Below are 22,016 nucleotides of genomic sequence, written 5' to 3' on the forward strand. Positions count from 1 at the left end.
GGTTTGGGTGAATTCACAGTCAAGAGGCTCAAAATGGGCTCTTAGAGAGAAATATCGGGAATAAGGGATGTTGGAGGGTCCATTGCAGCATGGTTCAGTGGAAAGAGCCTGGGCTTTGGAGTCGGAGGTCATGGGTTAAAATCCTGGCTCCACCAATTGTCAGCTGTGTGACTTTGGGCAAGTCACTTAACTTCTCTGGGCCTCAGTTACCTCATCTGTAAAATGGGGATTAAGACTGTGAGCCCCCCATGGGACAACCTGGTCACCTTGTAACCTCCCCAGTGCTTAGAACAGTGCTTTGCACACAGTAAGTGCTTAATAAGTGCCATAGTTGTTATTATTATTATTATTATTATTATTATTATGGCTGTCAAGGAAGGCAACCGTCATCTGGCTTCTCCGTGCCCTCTTTGGTGCCTCTATGGGAGATAGAGTCCTGGACTGGAGAGGTCATTGATTTGACCAAGTTTGATATTGTTCCCCCTCTCATGGACTAAGGCCACCCCATAGGGGAAGGGCAGAGGCTTTATGCCACCTCAAGGCCAAAGAAGTTGATCTAAAGAAACTTCTCTTTTTCCCCATCCACTGGAGTAGAGTTAAATGTCCAAGATCTCCCCACTTCCTGGGGAGCAGACAGTTAATGAAGTCTCAGGAGGTCAATGACACCCGTGTCTCTCATTGAAATCCTAACAGAGACCAGCCCCAGCACTGAGTGCAAGTTGCAAGTGGAAGTTTTGGCTTCTTTCGACCTTCCAGGCAGGGGCCTAAGTGTGGCTAATGGCAACACCACAGAAGCAGAACCCTGTTGGACCCACCTTTGCTGGTCATGGACAACAGCAATGACTCAGGATATTGTGCTCGGAGTACAGTACCAGGTTCTTAGGGAGCTTATGGAGAAAGTGTAAGGTAGAGTCTCTGCCCTCAAGGATTACACTGTCTACTGGAAAAGGCAAACATACAAATGGGTAAATTCATTAGAATTGGCTACAACTTGTTAGAACTGTCCCGTGGATATAGCAAGAAACGATCCACACTTTCTTTGGGGAGCCCCAGCATCCTTCACGCATTTGTCATTGAAGGAACTCATATGTGAAGCCATGAGGTTCACCCAAAATGTCATCCTGGGCCTTCTTTGGACAGAGCAGGTACTGCTGTGGAGCTCTGAAGGCACAAAGCGACCAGCAGACTGAAGGCCATCGACCGACACCGACCCTCTGTCCTTCCCGCCAGGGCTCATTTGTATTTCATGGAGGCTGAGGCACTTAGCCGTCCTGTAGCAGTCATGGTCTGGCCAGAGGCTGAGGGCAGAGCAAGGCTGAAGGATACGAGGAAGAGGAGAGCTGCTGGCTTCCGTTAGAAATGATCAGAATCACTCCTTTCCCCAGTCTGATTTTTAAGGCCCCACTGCCTAAAGAGCAGCCCACACACTTCACTCTTCTAATGCTAACCTTCTCACTTCACTGCGATCTCGTCTATCTCGCCACCGACCTCTCGCCCACATCCTGCCTCTGGCCTGGGACGCCCTCCATCCTCAAATCTGACAGACAATGACTCTCCCCACCTTCAAAGCCTTATTGAAGACATCTCCAAGAGGCCTCCCTAAGTCCTCCTTTCCTCCCTCTCCCTTCTGCATCGTTCTGACTTGCTCCCTTCATTCATCCTCCTTCTCAGCTCCTGAGCACTTGTGCATATCTTTTATTTATTCAGTATCCCTCTCCCCCTCTAGCCTGTAAGCTCTCTGTGGGCAGGGAATGTGTCTGTTACATTGTTTGATTGTTCTCTTCTAAGAGCTTAGTACTGTACTCTGCACAAGGTAAGTGCTCAATAAATACAATTGACTATACTGACTGAAGATCTGATCCAGTTTGCTTTCTCACCCTGTGCCTGTGGACTTGGGCTAATCTTCAAGGCATAAACAGGAGATTGGGAATCTAGTTGCAGCATAAAAGCAACCAGGCTGCTGCAGCGGCAGAGGAGGAGGGAGTGCTTCCCACGCGTGGATTATCTTGGAGAACAGGGCTGGGAGCCAGCTTCTCTCTCCCCTTTTTGACCTCCCCATATTACAGGAAACAAGGAGACAGGCAGCCTGGAGAATTGGCATGGCCTAGTGGATAGAACACAGGCCTGGGTAGCAGAGGACCTGGGTGGTAATCCCAGCTCTGCCACTTGTCTGCTGTGTGACCTTGGACAAGTCACTTCACTTCTCTGGGCCTCAGTTGCATCATCTGTAAAGTGGGGATTAAGGCCGTGAACCCCATGTGGGACATGGTCTATGTTCAACCTGATTAACTTGTACTACCCCATTGCTTTAGAACAGAAGCAGCGTGGCTCAGTGGAAAGAGCACGGGCTTTGGAGTCAGAGGTCATGGGTTCAGATCCCAGCTCCACCAACTGTCAGCTGTGTGATTCTGTGCCTCAGTTACCTCATCTGAAAAATGGGGATTAAAAACTGTGAGCCTCCCATGGGACAACCTGATCAACTTGTAACCTCTCCAGCACTTAGAACAGTGCTTTGCACACAGTAAGTGCTTAACAAATACCATCATTATTAGTAAGCATTCAAGAAATACCATAAGAAAAAAAAAGGTAGCCACTGTCAGGGAAGGGAGCCCCTCGGTCTATGGGTGCTGGTAGAGGGGATAGAGAAGGGCTTGGGGAGGGGCAGCTGGGCCCAGTTTCCCCTCTGAAAGTGAGGACCAGGAAACACTCTTGTGGGGGATCCCCATGCCAAGCAGAACAGCCAGGCTGGACATCCCCCAAGATCGCAGACCTGGAGGGGCTGGGGTAGCTGAACATAGGCCTGCCTGCGGGGCTGGGGAGGGAGTGGCTCACACTGGAAGGCCCCATTCAGCCTCGAGGACTTGATACTACCCAGGGGAAGTAACTGATGATGATGATGATGGCATTTGTTAAGCGCTTACTATGTGCAAAGCACTGTTCTAAGCGCTGGGAGGGATACAAGGTGATCAGGTTGTCCCATGGGGGGCTCACAGTCTTCATCCCCATTTTACAGATGAGGTAACTGAGGCTCAGAGAAGTTAAGTGACTTGCCCAAGGTCACATAGCAGACATGTGGCAGAGCCGGGATTCAAACCCATGACCTCTGACTCCAAAGCCCGTGCTCTTTCCACTGAGCCACGCTGCCTTCTATAGCCAGGAGAGGCTTCTAACCCTTCGGCCGTGGTAGCCAGCAGGGACAAGTATGAGCCTCTGGAAACACCAGCCGGCTTGGGAGGTGGGGCACTGGACGGGCACCATCGCAGCTCAGCTGGCATGGAGGCTTCACCTCAACCAGCCCGTCCATTTGCTCAGAAACAAACTCTTCTGACCTCCTGCCCGTAAGTTCATCCTCTAGAATCTAAGTTTGTTCTGGGAAGGGAATGGCTGCTTATCGTTACATTGTACTCTCCCAATGTGCAGAGCTCCGTAAACACAACTGAATGACTAATAATGATAATAGTGATATCTGTTAACCACTATGTGCCAAGCACTGTACTAGTACTGGGAAAGATGTAGGAAAACAGAATAGACTCAGTCCCTGTCTTCCATGGGGCTTACAGACTTGAACCAGTACTGAATCACCAGTTGGCAGCTGAAGAAACTGAGGCCCAGAGAAGTTAAGTGACTTGCCCAAGGTCACCCAGCGGTCAAGTGGCAGAACCGGAATTATAACCCAGGCTCCCTGATTTCCAGGTCGGTGCTGCTTCTGGTAGGCAAGCCTGCTCCTCTTTGGATGTAGGAATAGCTAGTGGCTCCCGCCTCTGCCTTTCCGGACACCGTAAGCCACCGAGACAGGGAAAAGGGACCTGGTCCTTTCTTAAGTGAGGATGGGGGGCAGCACTTTCAGGGGTGAAACAGAGTCCAGAAGGAGGGACACTCGGGGGACGCAGCTGGTGAAATGGTGCTCTAGGCGTCTGGCTGTGATTGACAGATTCCTGCTTGAAAGAGCTAAGCTTCCCTGAAAGACTTCCCTGCTGCTCAGCCCTGCAGTCCCATTCTTCCCCTTCAAAGAGCGAGCACGGCCCAGCCCAGGGCCCTCCCTTAGGAGCTTGGGGGGACAGGGCCTTGCCTGTCGTGATCCCTCCCTTCAGCTTCTGCTCTGACCCATTCCTCCTCTGGCTGGCCAGGGGTCTGGAGACAGAGGCAGAGGGACAGAAAAGCAGGGAAAGGCAGGGAAAGGAGAGGCACAGAGAGGAAGAGAGAGAAATAGGGAGAGAGAAAGAGAGAGAGAAGAGAGGTGCTGACTGGGGGAGGTTTCTGGGGAGAATTAAGAGAGGCCATCAGGAGGGAGGCACGGGAGAGAGAGAAAGGCAGGTTGGCAGAAAGATTTGTGGTGAGCAGGGGAAAGACAGAGGTGGGAGAAGAGTGAAGCCGCAGCTCAATAGGAAAACCCCAGGAAGGAGGGAGAGGAGGAGGGAGAGGAGGAGGGAGAGGAGGAGGGGGAGGAGGAGGAGAAGGAGGAGGAGGAAGGTGGAGTTGGGGGGTGGGGGGGCAGAAAGCAAAAGCTACCCAGGGCACAGAAAGCAGGAGGGCGTGAGCACACACTGGCATTTCACCTGCGGGCTTGGGGCTGGGCTGGTGCTTCTGTTTAATACGTGTGGGCAGCAGCTGCTTTTGATAGACTCCACAGTTGCGACTTATTAGAACAGCAGATTAAGGACTTTGTAAATTACTGTTAAAGGCTGCTTTGGGCAGATTAAAAATTCTAAAAAGTGGTAAGGAGTGGAGGAGGAGAGGAGGAGGATGGACTCCAAAATCCCTCTTCTCAAGGCAAAGCCAAGTACACTGTGCATGTACTGCAAACAGCAGCCCGGGAGAAGGTAGGTAATTAGCCCACTTAGACACAAAGGAGGATCAGCTCCCTGGAACTACTCTTATAGCGGCAGCCGTCGCCATCTGAGAACGGGGGTGGTTTTGCTCTTCCCTCCACCCCCCCCCCCCCCCCATCCCCTGGACCACCGCCGAGTTTGGAAGAAGTCGCTGGGATTTGCTTAGCTAGGAAATCCAGCTCGGGAGGAAAAAGCAGGCGGCAGGTCGAACGTGTCGGCACGGCTGCGGCCGGAGTTGGGAAGAAGACCCGCGGAGCCCCTGGAGTGGTCCCCACGAGGGTTGTGGAGAGAGAGAGAGAGCCACCGCCAGAATCCGCCGGACCACGACAGGTCCCGGACACCCCTGGGGGAGGAAGAATCCTGCCTGTCGGCTGTGGGGAGATGGACTCGGGGACCCTCAGTAGGTATTTGGTCTCTGATAGTCTGGGGATGAAAAGTCCAGCCCTGCCGGGAGGTGGGAAGGGATGATAGAGAGGCAGTGGCGGAGTGAGTGAGCATCTGAGATGTCTCTTCTCCCTGTCAGAAATTTCCTAATTCACATCCTGGAGATGGACGCTATTCCTTTTAAGGTAACTTGGGCTGGAGCTGCACTCTTTAGCTTAAGTTTTTTCAGCAATTGGAGGTGAGTTTCCCTCTGCCTAGAGCTGGGGGGCATTCTCTCTATTGCTGCCTGGATTTTCTGGGAAGCTTGGGGAACTCTGAGTTTTCCTGTCTAGGACTACCTAAGACAGGGAGAGAGAGAGACAGACAGACAAGAGGGAGGGAGAGGAGAGGGAGCAGCAGAATCCGACATCCTACCAGTTTATCCTAGAGCCAGCCGGGAGTAAGGGACACGGAGAAGAAAGCCTACATCCAGTTGCCACATTACTGGTGTTTTTTACATGTGCATGTTTCTGGATTGGAAACTGAGGCCACGCAGAAGATGGTGAATGACAGATGGAAAACCATGGGAGGCGTGTCTCAACTTGAAGATGGACAGCAGGAGAAGTCTCAGGTAAAGAAAGCAAACCAAGATGAATGAGAGTCGGGAATCGTGAGGTTGGGAAGGCTAGAAAGAACTCCATAGGGGCAGCTCTGGACTTGCCTACCTGCCTTTCCCCATCCCCGCAACTTCACCTGGTAGGGCTCTACAGGGGCCCAGGGAAGGCTGAGCGTATGGTTTGGTTGAGCGGGGACCCAGGAGTCCGGGGAACCAGAGTAGAGTTGAGAGCAGCCCCAACGGGGCAGCTTTCAGACTGCATCGCTTTCTCTCAGGAGGGCAGGCCCGGAGAACGCCAGCTCTCGATCGCTCCGGGGACCTGGGAGAGACCCGGGGGCTGCTGGCACATTGGCTCTGAATTATTTAGTTTATTTACTGAGTGTCACATCATTCTCTAGCTGACTGGCTGAGTGTTAGACAGGCAGGTAAATAATCCAGCCTGGGATTGCATCCTCTGATTAACTGGAGCACATTTTAATGCTCAAATAACCTTTTCAATGGGATTTGCATGTTGACTCTTCGACGCAGGCGTTTTGGTTCCTGCCTCTCCTCTTCCACCTGGTCAAATAACTCAGGTGTTTGACAGGGCTCAGGAATCATCATAAAGAGGATGATGTGGAGAGGGAAGTGGTGAGGGAAGCTGGGGAGAGGGAAAAGGAAAGCGGTGAACAGTGGGTACAGAGGGGGTTTGGTTACTTGGGCATCTGAGGTTGTGAGTGCCCGCCCATATACACGCGTAGGTATGTAGGTATACATGTGTGTGCAGGGAGGCACACATGTCATTCTGGTTTCATGTGGATATGTGTAGGGGGATGAAGAATCTGATCAGCAGCAGTTATTCCCAGCCTATGTCTCAGGCACGCTCTCTATCCAGGAGCAGCCTGCACATGCCAAGATTTGGCTCTCCTGGGTCCAGGGGCATATCCACAGGGCAACCGGATCTGTCCGTGTGTGCCTGGGGCTTTACGATGCCCATGAGCCTGGACATTTCTACCAGGTGCCCGGCAAGGAATACGCGGCTGCTGCTGGGAATTCTCAGTTGTCTTGAAGAAGCAGAGAGAGGAATGTGGGGAGATGGGGCAGGGTGAGGGAGAAAGACCGGGAGCAGATCTGGATGAGGGTGATGTGTCCATTCCAATGTCCTAATCCTCTAGGATAAGAAGGATTCTGGAACGGATCCCCTTGGGAGAGAAACCCTCTAGTGTCCCTGACCTGGAATCCTTTCCCTCTGATCACTGCTCCAATATTCCCTGGCTGCCTGGCTCTCCACTAAGCCTGTGGGAAGATTTGGTGGATTGGATCCCTTTACACTAGTTGCAGGGTCTCAGGTAGTTGGGGATATATCTTTGGAGACACTGGGTTTTAAAGAACAGTGCTAAGCACATAGTAAGTGCTTAACAAATACCATCATTAGTATGATTATTTATAATTTTCCGGATGGATCCTTCTCGAAGGAAAGGGCTGAAGCTAGTGTCAGAACCTCTCTGGATGAGGGCTGGGGTGAGTTTCCATTTAACTTTCCTGGGAGAAGAGCAAGCTCAGAGTCCAAGCGATTGTGGGGTGGAGGTGGCTGAGGGAACACCATAACCAAATTCCCTTCTTTCCTGCCTAAGCCATATTGATCCTTCTCTCCTCCTTCCTGCTCCTCCTTTCTCCCCCGTAGGAAACGGAATCTGTCCAGGAGATTCTTGGTAAAGGATTAGAATCTTTCCCTGGGGAGTCCATGCAGTGTTCCCAGGGGCTCTTTCCCACGAGCCCCCAAAGTTTAATCCAGGACTTCCCACAGGGGTGGCCCACCACTGCTCCCAAATCGGCCCCTTGGTTTTCATCACTGGGTTGGGGATGTTTTCATTGCTGTATTGTACTCTCCCAAGTGCTTACTACAGTGCTCTGCACATAGTAAACGCTCAATAAATATGACTGACCGATTACCTGCCATTTGGATGGGGGAGAGACAGTGCCTGGAAGATTATCCCAGTTAAGATGGGAGGAGGAAGAATCAATCAATCATTGGCATTTATTGAGCACTTACGGTGTGCAGAGCACTGTACTGAGAGAATACCATCTAACAGAGTTGCATTTCCTGCCCATAACTACCTTACACTCTAGAGAATGGCAGCAGTTTGTTCTGTTGAGGTGGTTTCACTGAGCTCTCCCATCGGTTGGTTGGTTTGATGGATTGATTGGATATTTACAGCTCCTTCCTCCAGGGCAGGACTGTTGTCAGACTGCAGGTACTAGGAGGGGGTTATTTATAATAGTCTCCGTGTTATTATAAATTGCTCGTTGCCGATCCACAGCCCTATGGATGGGCAGGCGAAACGTGCACTGTAGCTCTAAATTTTATGCTTTGGACTGGAGGCACCCGAAAGAGCCGGGGCTTTGGAGTCAGAGGTCGTAGGTTCAAATCCCGGCCCCACCACTTGTCAGCTGTGTGACTTTGAGCAAGTCACTTAACTTTTCTGGGCCTCAGTTCCCTCATCTGTAAAATGGGGATGAAAACTGTGAGCTCCACGTGGGACAACCTGATCACCTTGTATCTTCCCCAGCACTAAGAACACTGGTTGGCACATAGTAAACGCTTAACAAATACCAATATTATTATTATTATTGGGTCCATCCCCCTGCATCCAGGCAGGGTCACCTCTTACCAGAAGAGGCATTGAGCCAAGTTGGAAAGCCTTCCAGGGCAGGTTCCACCCCTGCCAGAGCCCTCCGTTAAATCCTGCAGGAATGATGGGAGGATTTATGCACTCCATTTAAAAATCCAACTTTCTTGGCTGCTGAAATTGAATCCAGCTCCACTAACCCTCTGATGGGCTGGGGACCATTCTTGTTCAATTTCCCTGGGGCTGCAGGCTTGCCAGTTCCTAACTAAGGCAGAAGACACTAGCTGTCTGCCCCATGGCAGTCAATCTCATTCCACCAGTGTCTGAGTTTTCAGGTGCCTCAGGAACGGGTTTCCCACTTGGCTGAACGAGGGACAGAGAGCAGTGAATTAGAAGCAACGTGGCCTAATAGACAGAGCATGGGCTTAGGAGTCAGAGGACCTGGGTTCTAATCCAGGCTCCACCATTTGTCCTCTTTGTGACGTTGGGGAACTCACTTCATGTCTCTGTGCCTCAGTTACCTCATCTGTAAAATGGGGATGAAGACCGCGAACCTTACATAGGACAGGGACCAACATGATTAGCTTGAATTCACCTCAGCGCTTAGTACCGTGCCTGGCACCTAATAAGTGCCTAAGAAATAGTATTATTATTATTATTATTATCACAGTGCCCCTCCTCTGTGGACCTCTGGCTTCCCCCAGATCCAACCAGCTGTTCACCCGGGCCCAAGTGAGGTGGAATCTAATGGTCGTGAGCAGCGAGGACCTCAAAGAATGGCCAGTTTGCTCATTAAAGCTCTTACTTACCCGCTGCCTGTCTTCTTCCGTGGTTGGGCCTGTGTTAATCTGCATGGCTGGGTTGTGTTGACCGGGAGGATTTCCTGCAGAAAAGTCAGGATGGTATCAGTGGGGTAAGCCAGCAGGTGTGTTCTGAGGGTTCTGTACATTGGAGTTAATAGTACCCAGCCTCAAACCCAAGGCAGTGTACCTACCAACTTGGTTATATTGTACTCTCTCAAATGCTTAGTTCAGTGCTCTGCAAACAGTAAATGCTCAATAAATACGATTGTTTCCTTGTATCCTCCCAAGTGCTTACTACAGTGCTCTGCACACAGTAAACACTCAATAAATGTGATCGATCATGTACTTTGATTTGATCTCCCAGAGCTTAGAACAGTACTTGGCACATAGCAAGCGCTTAACAACTACCATCATTATTATCATCTCCAATAGTCCGTGGCATTGCTATGGGTTGGAGATGACTCGACGGCGTAAGACAAGAAAGAACTGATAGTATCTACCAAGGCTACTGCCGTGTACTCACCCAAGTTCTCGTTAAATACCATTGCTTGGCACACTGGTACTCTCCTTGGAGGGGGGTAGGAGTTGGTGGGGGGGCGGGGAAGAAAGACTCTGATCAGCCACTTTAATCACGTGCGTCCCCCCCCCCTTCCCTAAAGCCCCCAGAAGTTGCAGCTGCTTCCCCTGAGGAAGCTGGCTCTGATTCCATGTTCTCACGCTTGGTTTATCCATCACTGCTCATCTGATGGTCTAGCCAATGTCGGGCAGGATGTCTCTGCTGGTTGGACTCCGTAAGAAGTGAGTGGCTTCCATCTGTCATCTTCTTCGTCCTTCTGGCCCGTGCGAACGCTGAACCTTTGGCCTTCAATCCATGCTTATGTGGCATAAAGTGATCATCTGGAGCAAAGAGGATGAGAAAGCTTAGGGAAGATGTGGGGTTTTTTAACCTTACTTCCATTTGGGGGCAGCTGGGAAACACCAGAGCAGAGTTACATAGCGTTAGAGGTCTTGGGGACTGTGATTGGCCACGATTAGGCATCTGGGCCAGTGGAAAGGAGAAAGGCGCAGACCAAAGGCTTCTACCCTTGGGGCTGCTACTCACTTGCAGGAGAACTTGGCTAAGTCACTTAATCACTCTGGGCTCCAGTTTCCCCACCAGTAAAAGAGTGAGATCAGTAGGTGCTCAATAAATATCTTTGATTAATTGACCGGAGAGGTTTTTGGTATTTTCAAATTCAACCCCTGATTCCAAGGGAAGCCTGCGCCTAAGCTCTACGGAAGGTGAGGGCGGTGGTATTTAAAGCAAATATCTAGCTGATTTCTTGCAAATCTCCAGAAAGAGTGGACAGAGCCTCTTCATAACTGTGCTTCGGTGAATCAATGCATCTGCCCTGCTGCAAATAGCCACCAGCTTTGTTCTCAGAAGCAGCAACATCTAGTGGAAAGAGCAGGCCCTAGGAGCCAGAGGTTTTTAATCACGGCTCTGCCACTGGCCTACTGGGTGAACTCGGGCAAACCACTTCGCTTCTCTGGGTCTGTTTCCTCATCTGTAAAATGGGGATGAAATACCTGTTCTCCCTTCCCCTTAAACTGTGAGCTCCATGAGGGACGGGGACTGTCCAACCGGATGATCTTGATCCTCAGCACTTAGTTCAGTGCTTAGCACATAGTAAGTGTTTAATCAATACCATTATCATCATCCTCAGGTGAGAAGGAAGATCCTGAGATCTCCCCACATAGCTATGTTAGTCACGATGCTCTTTAATCTCAAATCCTCCTCCTAAGCCAGCGGCTAGGCTCTGCAAACATGAACGGCTGGGATCACTCTCGCACAAAGAAAGTGAATAGAGGCAAATCTGTTCTCACTTTGGACATTTTGGCTTCTCTCCCAAGGACTTAGTACAGTGCTCTGCACACAATGAGCGCTTGAAAAAATATGACCGATTGAGTAGAGAAACAGTATGGTTTCCGACACTTTAATCAGTATATTTTTTTAAATGGTTTTTAAACTAGGTGCCAGGCACTGTACTGTTCTATCCACAGGCTTGGGAGTCAGAAGAACCTGGGTTCTCATTCTGGTTCTGCCACTTGTCTGCTGTGTGACCTTGGGCAAGTCATTTCACATCTCTGCTCCTCAGTTACCTCACCTGTAAAATGGGAATTAAGGTTATGAGTCCCATGTGGGACATGGACTGTGCCCCACCTGATTAGCTTGTATAATAATAATAATAATGACGGCATTGGTTAAGCGCTTACTATGTGCAAAGCACTGTTCTAAGTGCTGGGGGGGATACAAGGTGATCAAATTGTCCCACGTGGGGCTCACCGTCTTAATCCCCATTTTACAGATGAGAGAACTGAGGCTCAGAGAAGTTAAGTGACTTGCCCAAGCTCACACAGCAGACATGTGATGGATCCAGGATTCGAACCCATGACCTCTGACTCCAAAGCCCGTGCTTTTCCCACTGAGCCACGCTACTTCTCTGTATCTGCCCCAGCACTTAGGGGTACTACATGCCTGGCACATAGTAACTGCTTAAAAAACATTAAAAAAAATATTGACTGAATAAGCCCCCCCAGGATTGGGTAATGGCACAGTTGTCCCAACCAAGGTGGAGGGAGGAGAGAGAAAATTCCTTGGTGGTTTTGCTTCACCCTCCCCGACCCTTCCATTCATTCATTCATTCAATCGTATTTATTGAGTGCTTACTGTGTGCAGAGCACTGTACTAAGCGCTTGGGAAGAACAAGTTTGCAACAAGTTTCCTTTCATTCCCTCTGCCAACAGTAGCCGTGGTGTAACGCTGAGCGTGGTTACGCTGCCTCACGGTAATGGTTAGTCCTGAGCCTTGGGGAGATGCAGAGGCACTTGGAGGAAGGAAGGGTATGTATTAGAGTTATAATAATAATAATAATAATAATGATAATGGCATTTATTAAGCACTTACTATGTGCAAACCACTGTTCTAAGCGCTGGCACTGTTCTAAGCATTGATGTCCTGGAATGGGTGGGGAGGCTACTAAAATCTCCAGTATAGCCCACTTTGGCTTCTGGAAGCTGCACAGCTTAGTGGATAGAGCACAGGCTTGGGAGTCAGCAGGTCATAATATAATAATAATAATAATGGCATTTGTTAAGTGCTTACTATGCGTGAAGCACTGTTCTAAGTGCTGGGGGGGATACAAGGTGATCCGATTGTCCCACTTGGGGCTCACAGTCTTAATCCCCATTTTACAGATGTGGGAACTGAGGCTCAGAGAAGTTAAGTGACTTGTCCAAGGTCACACAGCAGACATGTGGCGGAGCCAGTATTAGAACCCATGTCCTCTGACTCCCAAGCCCGTGCTCTTTTCACTGAGCCATGCTGCTTCTCATGGGTGATGTGTTCTAATCTCGGCTCCGTCACTTGTCTGTTGTGTGGTCTTGGGCAAATCACTATGCTTCTCTGTGCCTCAGTTACCTCATCTGTAAAATGAGGATTAAAACTGTGAGCCCCATGTGGGACAGGGACTGTGACCAACCCAATTTCCTTGTATCCACCCCAGCGCCTGGTACAGTGCCTGGCACATGGTAAGTGCTTAACAAATACCACAGTTATTATTGATAATTATTATTATTCTTTGAAATATCTCCCCTGGCCCCAGCGCCTTGAAAGTAGAGCATACCTTGGGCTACTCCTTGGGCTAAGCAAATTTCGTAAAAATCAAGCAACAAACCTAATGTCTGTTAATAACAAATAGTTGGTTCCTCCTTGAGCTTTGGTGTTGTTGGGAATCCGGGTGGATGAGACAAGGCACCAGGATGAAAACTTTTCCACTCTGGGGGATCAGCTCCTTCAGATTATTGTACAACTAGTCCTGAGTCCTGACAAAGGACTTTCCTTCCTCTCCGGCGGTTTTCATCATCATCATCATCAATTGTATTTATTGAGCACTAACTGTGTGCAGAGCACTGTACTAAGCGCTTGGGAAGTACAAGTTGGCAACATATAGAGACAGTCCCTACCCAACAGTGGGTTTTCATTCAAGGAATGAGGTCCGTTGATAAATCCCACACTCAACTCTCTGCCAGGGGCTTGGATAGAGGAGGCAGGAGCAGGAGGGAAGAGATGAACCTCCTGGGAAAGCACAGGATAAGCTCCTTAAGGGCAGGGAACACGTCCACCGACTTTACTGTATTGTGCTCTCCCAAGAGCTTAGTACAGTGCTCTGCACACAGTAAGCCCTCAGTAAGTACCAGTGATTGACTGATTGATTTCAGAGTTCACAGCAGGCTCAAGCAGCATGGCTTAGTGGAAAGAACATGGGCTTGGGAGTCAGAGGATGTGGGTTCTAATCCTGGCTCCACCACTTGCCTGCTGTGCGACCTTGGGGAAGCCACTTAATAATAATAATAATAATGATGAGGGCATTTATTAAGCACTTACTATGTGCAAATCACTGTTAATAATAATAATGGCATTTATTAAGTGCTTACTATGTGCAAAGCACTATTCTAAACACTGGGGAGGTTACAAGGTGATCAGGTTGTCCCACGGGAGGCTCACAGTCTTAATCCCCATTTTACAGATGAGGTAACTGAGGCCCAGAGAAGTGAAGTGACTTGCCCAAAGTCACACAGCTGACAATAGACGGAGCTGGGATTTGAACCCATGACCTCTGATTCCAAAGCCCGTGCTCTTTCCACTGAGCCATGCTGCTTCTCCTGTTAACCGTTCACTCCCGTTAACCTCTCTGTGCCTCAGTTACCCCATCTGCAAAATGGACATTAAGACTGAGCCCCACGTGGGACAACCTGATTACCCTGTGACTCTCAGGCCCGTGCTCTTTCCTCTAGATCACACTGCTCCTCAGGGAAGATCAGGAGCGTTTGCAGAACCGCAAAGGAGACAGTTCCTAAGGCAGTTCCCCCTCCTTCGCCATTCCATGCCAGTCCCCCAATGATATGCCTTGGCAGCCCTCTAAAATTGTTCGGTGACAGAATTCCCACTCAGCACTCCATGCCAGCCCCTCCCGCACCAGCATTCCATGACATTTACCCCCCTACAATGTTCTATGTTAGTCCCCCTCTCTTCCATTGCCTGCCAGTCTCTCTATCTCCTCCTTCACCCCAGGCCCACCTCCATCTGCCCGTCCCGTCCCTCCTCTCCAAGGGAGCCAGCCTGACTCAGGAACTCTACCCCAGCTCTCCCGCCCAGCTCCCGGGGGGTATTCCAAACCCCCGCTCCACCACCCGTAGCATGCCATGCCAGCCCCTTAATCTTCCGCCTCCATCGTTCCATCCCAGCCCGCCATCCCACTCAGTATTCCACCCTTGTTCACAATCAAATCAATCACGCCAATTCCCACAGACGCCCGTGGACAACGCCACTCTGGATCAAGTCTTCATCCCAAGTGATGCATGCCCTTCTGTCCACCACAATATCTACATGCCAATTTGACTCATTTTGAATTTTGCCAAGGGCTACTTCAGCTTGGCTCTATAGTCCTCAAGCCAGCCACTCTGCTCCACCCCAAACCAGTCAAAGCTTTTCACCCCAAGCCCCAAACTGCCGATATCCCCCCCCAATCCCTGTTCCTAATTCAAATTTATAATTTGCTATCAACCATTTCCCTGGTTTCTTGACACCGCCCTATCTCTCCAAAGCTACAGCCTAGCTGCGTACTGAATGCAGTCAAACAACCACTCCCCATACTGCCTTAATCCTGTCTCACTTCCTTCACCAAGTGGATTCTCCAGGGCAAATCAGTGACCTGCACACCAATAACTTTAGTTTCCTTTGACCAGAAGGACTTGGGGGATAAAGCAGGAGCCTCATGATGATGGCTACGAGTAGTTACGAGTTTCACTGAGCTCCATGAGTGCCATGCCACTGAACTGTTTGAGAGAGCTCAACAGAAGACCAAGGCACATTCCCTTCCCGCAAGGAGCATCACGATCAGAGCTCCGCTCGGCCGCCAACCATGTGTCTGACTATGGGTCAGTGGTCATCTCTCCCTCCCCACTCAGGAGATCGCAACTGCAGAAGGAAGAGATTCTCACTGGGACAAGACAGTAGTCTAGGGCTGGGAGATTATCGAGGTTACAGGACTCTGACTCCTGCTTTGCCTCACATCGACTCCAGTTTGAGTTTCCCCAGAGGCCTGGCTCTCTCAAAACCTTCTCAGTCCACTGTCAGAGGCCTCCATTACTACATTAGAATCCCAAAGCAAACTCGGGGAGGTATCTTTGCTGTAAGAGCACCTCTGATTATCTTTGACATATTTCTTTTCCACACACGCAATTGGCAGTCTGAAAAGAGAGCTGTGTTTTATCTTTAAGGTGGTCCCCAAAGACTCGTTTTCCTATATGCTGAGAGGTCTGTTTCATCTTGAGTTCCCCCCAACCCCCCTGCCTCTGCCCACTTCCCCCATCAGCCCCCCTCCTCAGGCCTGTTCCTCTAAGGAGGAGGGAGCCAGGCTGCCTCTGCGGAGACCATTTTGAATAAAGAGGAAGGGAGATTGGATTGGCTAGGAAAGAAAGAGTGTCCCAGTGGGGCATGTAGGGAGAGAGCGAGAGGGAAATGTCTCTCCCGCTCATCTGCCCACCACCCATTCAACCAGCAGGACAGAGTTCACCTTAATGCAAAATGGTAGAGGAGGCATGAATGAAGGGTGGTTAAAGGAACGTGTCACTCCAGATAGATGGGTGCCGAGGGGAGAGAGAGAAAGAGAGAGACATGTTGGGCGGAGGGAGGCAATACTGGGGAATCTTTGCAGATGCAGCGCCTCTGATTCGTCGCCCAAATAAAAGACATCTTTGCCTCTTTGAATATGCAAGGTTTTTCCACCCCTCAATTCCTTATGACAGCTCTGTTTTAGGTCAGAGAAAATCACAGCCTCCATCCTGCAGGTGTAATAAAGGGAGGGAGGGGGGAAATCTGCCAGAGGGAAGAGGGGGACATAAATGCAGCGGGAGGGAGGAGGAGTGGACAGTCTGGTGAGAGGAAAGGGCAGGGTGGGATTATTCTGCAAACAGCCTGGGCATTAGTGAAATCCTCGCTGTGTGCCTGTTGACTTTGGGGGATTTTTCTGGCCCGGTCCTCTCCTGCTTGGAGGGATTGGATGAGTGCCTTGTCAGACACGACCATTACCCTTCTCCACGCTGGAGAATTCAACAGGTTCCCAGAGGAGCTTGAGATAGGAAAGGGTCTTGGGTCATGCCCGAGACACTCTGGGACGTTTCACATCCCATCGCCCTTGAATTAATGTTCTTCCCCTGTTAGATTAGAAGCCCCTCCGGGACAGGGACTGTGTCTGTCAACCCTATCGTACTCTCCCAGCGCTTAGGACAGTGCTCTGCACTCAGTAGGCACTCAATAAACACCACTGATTGACAGACCGATCTCAGTGCCAACCCACATGTAGGACCAGGGAGGGTGGGGGAGGTCCTCCTTCCTCACACACATTCCTCCTGACTGGGCTTGCTGCCTTTTCAGAAGGAGACAGACGTTTTCATTTGCCTTGCCTTTCCTTATGGATTCCTTCCACCGTCTGTAACAACAAATGCGTAACTGAGCTGTTGAATAAGTGTTTCTTTCACGGGGAAGATTATGTCTCTTTCCCAGTTCTGTCTCTATTATTTTATGCCACCAGCTGTTAGGTGATGCATTCATCCTCTTGGGTTCCTGAGTGATTGCCAGAGTTTTGTTCCACGAGCCCTTGGCGTGCCGGCCTCATGGAAAGAAATGTGTAGTCCATAGTTGGGGAACTCTTGCACTTTACCCCAGGCTCCTGGGGGGAAGTTAGAATTAGCAATACGCAGGGCAATATCTCTTAGCCTTGTTCTCCTTTAGAAAAGAGAAGGGCTTCAAAGTTCTACCTGGGTAAAATCACCCGGTCACCACCGACGCAATGCTGTGCGATAGCCAGGCCGGGACCGCAGTAATCCCTGAAGAGTCAGGGTTTTGCTTGCAGCACTGACAGGGTGGGAAGGAAATTTGGCCTCTCCTGTTCCACTGGACCCAGAGCCTTGCTTTTTTGGGTGAGGAGAGAGGACTCTTTATCCACCAGAGGGAAGAGGAATTTATCCTGGCCCTTTCCAGGAACAGCAGTAGGTCGGAACTCGAATCAGAGTTCAATTAATAATAATAATAATAATAATAGTAATAATAATAATGGTATTTGTTAAGCACTTACTATGTGCTAGGCACTATACTATGCACTAGGATGGCTCTATCCACTACATCATGCTTCTTCTCACTACATCATGCTGCTTCTAATTAAAGAAGTAGCGTGGCGTAGTGGAAAGAGGATGAGCCCGGGAGTCAGAGGACCTGGGTTCTAATCCTGACTCCACCACTTGTCTGCTATGTGACTTTGGGCAAGTCACTTAAGTTCTCTGTGCCTCAATTCCCTCATCTGCAAAATGGGGGTTCAATACCTGCTTTCCCTCTTACTTAAAGTGTGAGTCCCGTATAGAACCTGATTATCATGTATCTACCACAGGGCTTATTATATAATAATAATGATAATAATCCCAGATACACCGTACAACAGCCTGGAAGTGAAATCTCCAAAAAATTACCAGACTACCAAAATTATTCCTGCCCACATGATTTTCAACCCGTTGGGTCTATCCTAACCTGGGTACCATGTATTTGTCTAAAGGCTGTGGGCATCAGTAGTATCCTGAAGAAGTACTAAACCAGTACTGAGCTCTATGTTTTAGGTTTTGATTAAAATTCCTACTTGCCCGGGACTCTATTCATTTCTGCTGGACTGTGGCCTGTGCTAAATTGCAAGGTTCCTTTTAAAGCTGAGATATTGAGGTGTCCAGGTAAACAAGACAGATGACACTGTGCCTACTTAAGGGCTCAGAAATTGGAAACCCAAGTAACTAGAGTGAAAGTACTTGAGAGCAAGGATCATGACTACTTCTACTATTGTACTCTTTCAAGGGGGTTGAGGAGTATTATCCTGCCACTCACTCAGAAATCTCTAAACCCAGATCTGAGTGAATAATAATAGTAATGGTATTTGTCAAATCCTTATTATGTGCCAAGCATTGTGATCGATATAATATAATCAGCTCAGACACAGTCCCTATTCCACATCTGGTTCACAGCCTAAGGGGGATGGAGAACAGGCTGTTACAGTGCTCTGCACAGTCAATGCTCAAATACTACCAACAATCCATTCATTAAATGATTGAACTAGAAGATAACTATAAAGATGGTATTCGTTAAGCCCTTCTTTCATTCAATCGTGTTTACTGAGCGCTTACTGTGTTCAGAGCACTGTACTAAGCGCTTCTTTGTGCCAAGCATTCTTGTAACTGCTGGGGCAGATACAAGGTAATCAGGTTGTCTCCTGTGGGGCTCACAGTTTTAATCCCCATTTTACAGATGAGGTAACTGAGGTACAGAGAAGTTGAGTGCCCTTGAGTATATTACTATTACTAGTAATATACTACAGAGAAATATTACTCTATTTATTTATTTATTTTACTTGTACATATCTATTCTATTTATTTTATTTTGTTAGTATGTTTGGTTTTGTTCTCTGTCTCCCCCCTTTTAGACTGTGAGCCCACTGTTGGGTAGGGACTGTCTCTATATGTTGCCAACTTGTACTTCCCAAGCAGTTAGTACAGTGCTCTGCACACAGTAAGCGCTCAATAAATGCGATTGATTGAGTGACTTGCCCAAAGTCCCACAACTGATAAGTGGCAGAGGTGGGATTATAACCCAGGACCTCTGACTCCCGATCCCACACTCTTTCCACTAAGCCGGGACCAAAAGGTGTCTGGCAGGTCAGTGGTCCCCCTGAAGGAGAATGAACACCCATACCTCTGCTTAGTACGGTGCTTTGCACACAGTAAGTGCTCAATAAATACGATTGAATAAATGAAGGTTCTCACACTGTAACTAGAGAGAGACCTCGCTCGGCCAGAAGATAACTAGGTAGGTCTCCACGGGGAGGGAGAATTCCCACTATTCCCACTCACTGCTTTGTTTTAATTCCTTCCTGTCTGCCCTTCTCTGCCATCCTGGCTGACCCTGACCTTCCCCCGCTCCCACCCACCTGCTCCTCCCCGCTCCTCGGCCCCAGCGGATGAGCTGCGGCTACATCCTGTGCACAGTCCTACTGTCCGTGGCCGTCCTCCTGGCCGTGACCGTCACCGGGGCCATCCTCTTCATGAACCACTACCACTCGCCCGTCACGGAGTCCCCGCCCATCATCAGCACCAACCCCGACGAGGCCAACAACGCCCTGGTCACCATCGAGAAGGCCGACGGCTCCCGCATCAACATCTTCATCGACCCCCGCTGCCCGGACCACGCCGACAGCTTCACCCGCCTGGAGGGGGGCCAGTCCTCCGTGCTGCAGGCCGTGACGGACCACGAGGCCCAGCTGCGGTCCACTCAGGGCCAGGAGCGGGAGCTGCTGGCCACGCTGGCCAACGAGGTGACCCAGCTCCTGGCCCAAGCCTCGGAACTGAAACTGGACTGCGACGGGCTGAGGAAAGGGCACGGCAGCCTGGGCCAGGGCCTAAATGCTCTGCAGAATGAGCAGGGCCGTCTCATTCAGGTAAGTCCCTGGCTGCACTAGGGGGGTGGGGGAAGCGGGGGCACCTTGGGAGGGGGTGGTGAGCCTCCCTGCTATGAGGACCCCGTGGTCGCCTCACCCGATTGGTCACCTCATAATAATAATGATGGCATTTATTAAGCGCTTACTATGTGCAAAGCACTGTTCTAAGCTCTGAGGAGGTTACAAGGTGAACAGGTTGTCCCACGGGGGGGCTCACAGTCTTAATCCCCATTTTACCGGAGGGAACTGAGGTGCAGAGAAGTGAAGTGGCTTGCCCAAGTCACACAGCTGACAATTGGTGGAGCCCGGATTTGAACCCATGACCTCTGACTCCAAAGTCCAGGCTCTTTCCGGCCTCATCTGATAGGCTGGACCCCGACCGCAAGAGCAGGCACGGACTGGCTCGGAGATCGCCAGGCGCATTTAGAACACGGGCCTAAGAATCAGGAGACTCGGGTTCTAATCCCAGATCCATCATTTCCCACCTGTGTGACCTGGGAGAAGTCACTTAACTTGTCTGTGTCTCAGTTTCCTTCTCCATAAAAAATAGGGATAAAATACATGGTCTCCATCCCCGCTATTAGACACAGTCCAATTGTCCCTGCCCAACATGGGGCTCACAGTCTAAGGATAAGGGAGAGTGGGTGTTTAATCCCCATTTTATAGATGATGAAACTGAGGCATAGACAAGTTTAGGTACTTGCCCCAGGTTACACAGGAAGCAAGCGGTGGAGCTGGGTTTAGAACCCAGGTCTCTTTTTGTTCTGTTGTCTGTCTCCCCCTTCTAGACTGTGAGCCCGTTGTTGGGCAGGGACCGTCTCTATATGTTGCCAACTTGTACTTCCCAAGCGCAAAGTACAGTGCTCTGCACACAGTAAGTGCTCAATAAATACGATTGAATGAAGGAATGAATGGACTCCCAAGCCTATGCTCTATCTACTAGGCCACGCTACTTACAAACTTTCCTACATCCCAGATTCCCGTAAAGTTCACGGGCTTCAGTCATTGGGCAGATTGGTGACTCTGGCCATGAGTAAGCAACAGGAAAAAGTGGAATTGAGTTACAAAAGCCTTGTAGCTTTTCCTGTAGCATTCTGTTCTTTATAAAATAGGCATAGCCACTGGTAGGTTCCAAGTACCAATTTAAAATGGGTCCTATTATTATCATTATTGTTATTCATATTAAGCACTGGGTATATGAACTAATAGAATGTATTAATGATAATAATAATGACTGTGGAATTTGTGTACTGACTGTAGGCCAAGCACTGTACTATGTAAGCAGCATGGCTCAGTGGAAAGAGCACGGGAGTCAGAGATCATGGGTTCTAATCCCAGCTCTGCCGCTTATCAGCTGTGTGACTCTGGGCAAGTCACTTAACTTCTCTGTGCCTCAGTTCCCTCACCTGTAAAATGGGGATTAAGACTGTGAGCCCCACGTGGGACAACCTGATCACCTTGTATTCCCCCCGCCAGCGCTTAGAACAGTGCTTCTCACATAATAAGCACTTAACAAATGTTACAAAGCAGCGTGGCTCAGTGGAAAGAGCACGGGCTTTGGAGTCAGAGATCATGGGTTCAAATTCTGGCTCTGCCAATTGTCAGCTGTGTGACTTTGGGCAAGTCATTTAACTTCTCTGTGCCTCAGTTACCTCATCTGTAAAATGGGGATTAAGATTGTGAGCCCCTGGTGGTACAACCTGATCACCTTGTAGCCTCCCCAGTGCTTAGAACAGTGCTTTGCACGTAGTAGGTGCTTAATAAATGCCATCATTATTACGTAAGTGGAACGGACAGAGCCTCTGCCCTTCTCGGGAATCACAGTCTAAGAGGGAGGGAGAACGTTTTTACAGATGAGAAAATTGATGTGCAAATGTCTTGCCCAAGGTTACTGGGCAAGGAGGTGGAAGAACCGGAATAGGAACCCAAGTGCCCCGACTTCCAGATCTGTGCTCTTTTCACTAGGCAAAACTGCTTCTTCAAAGCCATTTTCAATACATCAGTCTATAGGTATCAGTCCACACTCAAAAATCCTACAGAGCCATTTTGTAAAGACTTTCCCCTGATCTTTACCTGCCTACCTAGCTCTGCTTCCTTATCTTCTTCACGGCCCCACCCCCACGGCCCTCCTGCCTCATTTTTGATTCTAGACTGTAAGCCCGGTGTGGGCAGGGATTGTCTCTACTGCTGAATTGTACTTTCCAAGCACTTAGTACAGTGCTCTG

At 49.6% G+C, this 22,016-nt stretch overlaps 1 protein-coding gene across 1 annotated transcript in view; it reads left to right on the forward strand.

The window, feature by feature from the left end:
* Positions 1 to 839: 839 nt before the first annotated feature.
* The window catches only part of FIBCD1 (fibrinogen C domain containing 1), a 48,611-nt gene continuing 27,434 nt past the window's right edge, over positions 840 to 22,016 (forward strand). The window contains exons 1-4 of the mRNA XM_038745674.1: positions 840 to 901; positions 5,353 to 5,398; positions 5,641 to 5,823; positions 19,312 to 19,791. Coding sequence (XP_038601602.1) covers positions 840 to 901; positions 5,353 to 5,398; positions 5,641 to 5,823; positions 19,312 to 19,791 — 771 coding nt within the window. The remainder of the gene's footprint in view (positions 902 to 5,352; positions 5,399 to 5,640; positions 5,824 to 19,311; positions 19,792 to 22,016) is intronic.

The sequence above is a fragment of the Tachyglossus aculeatus genome, chromosome 4 (genome assembly GCF_015852505.1).
Source record: "Tachyglossus aculeatus isolate mTacAcu1 chromosome 4, mTacAcu1.pri, whole genome shotgun sequence".
NCBI classification, from domain to species: domain Eukaryota; kingdom Metazoa; phylum Chordata; class Mammalia; order Monotremata; family Tachyglossidae; genus Tachyglossus; species Tachyglossus aculeatus.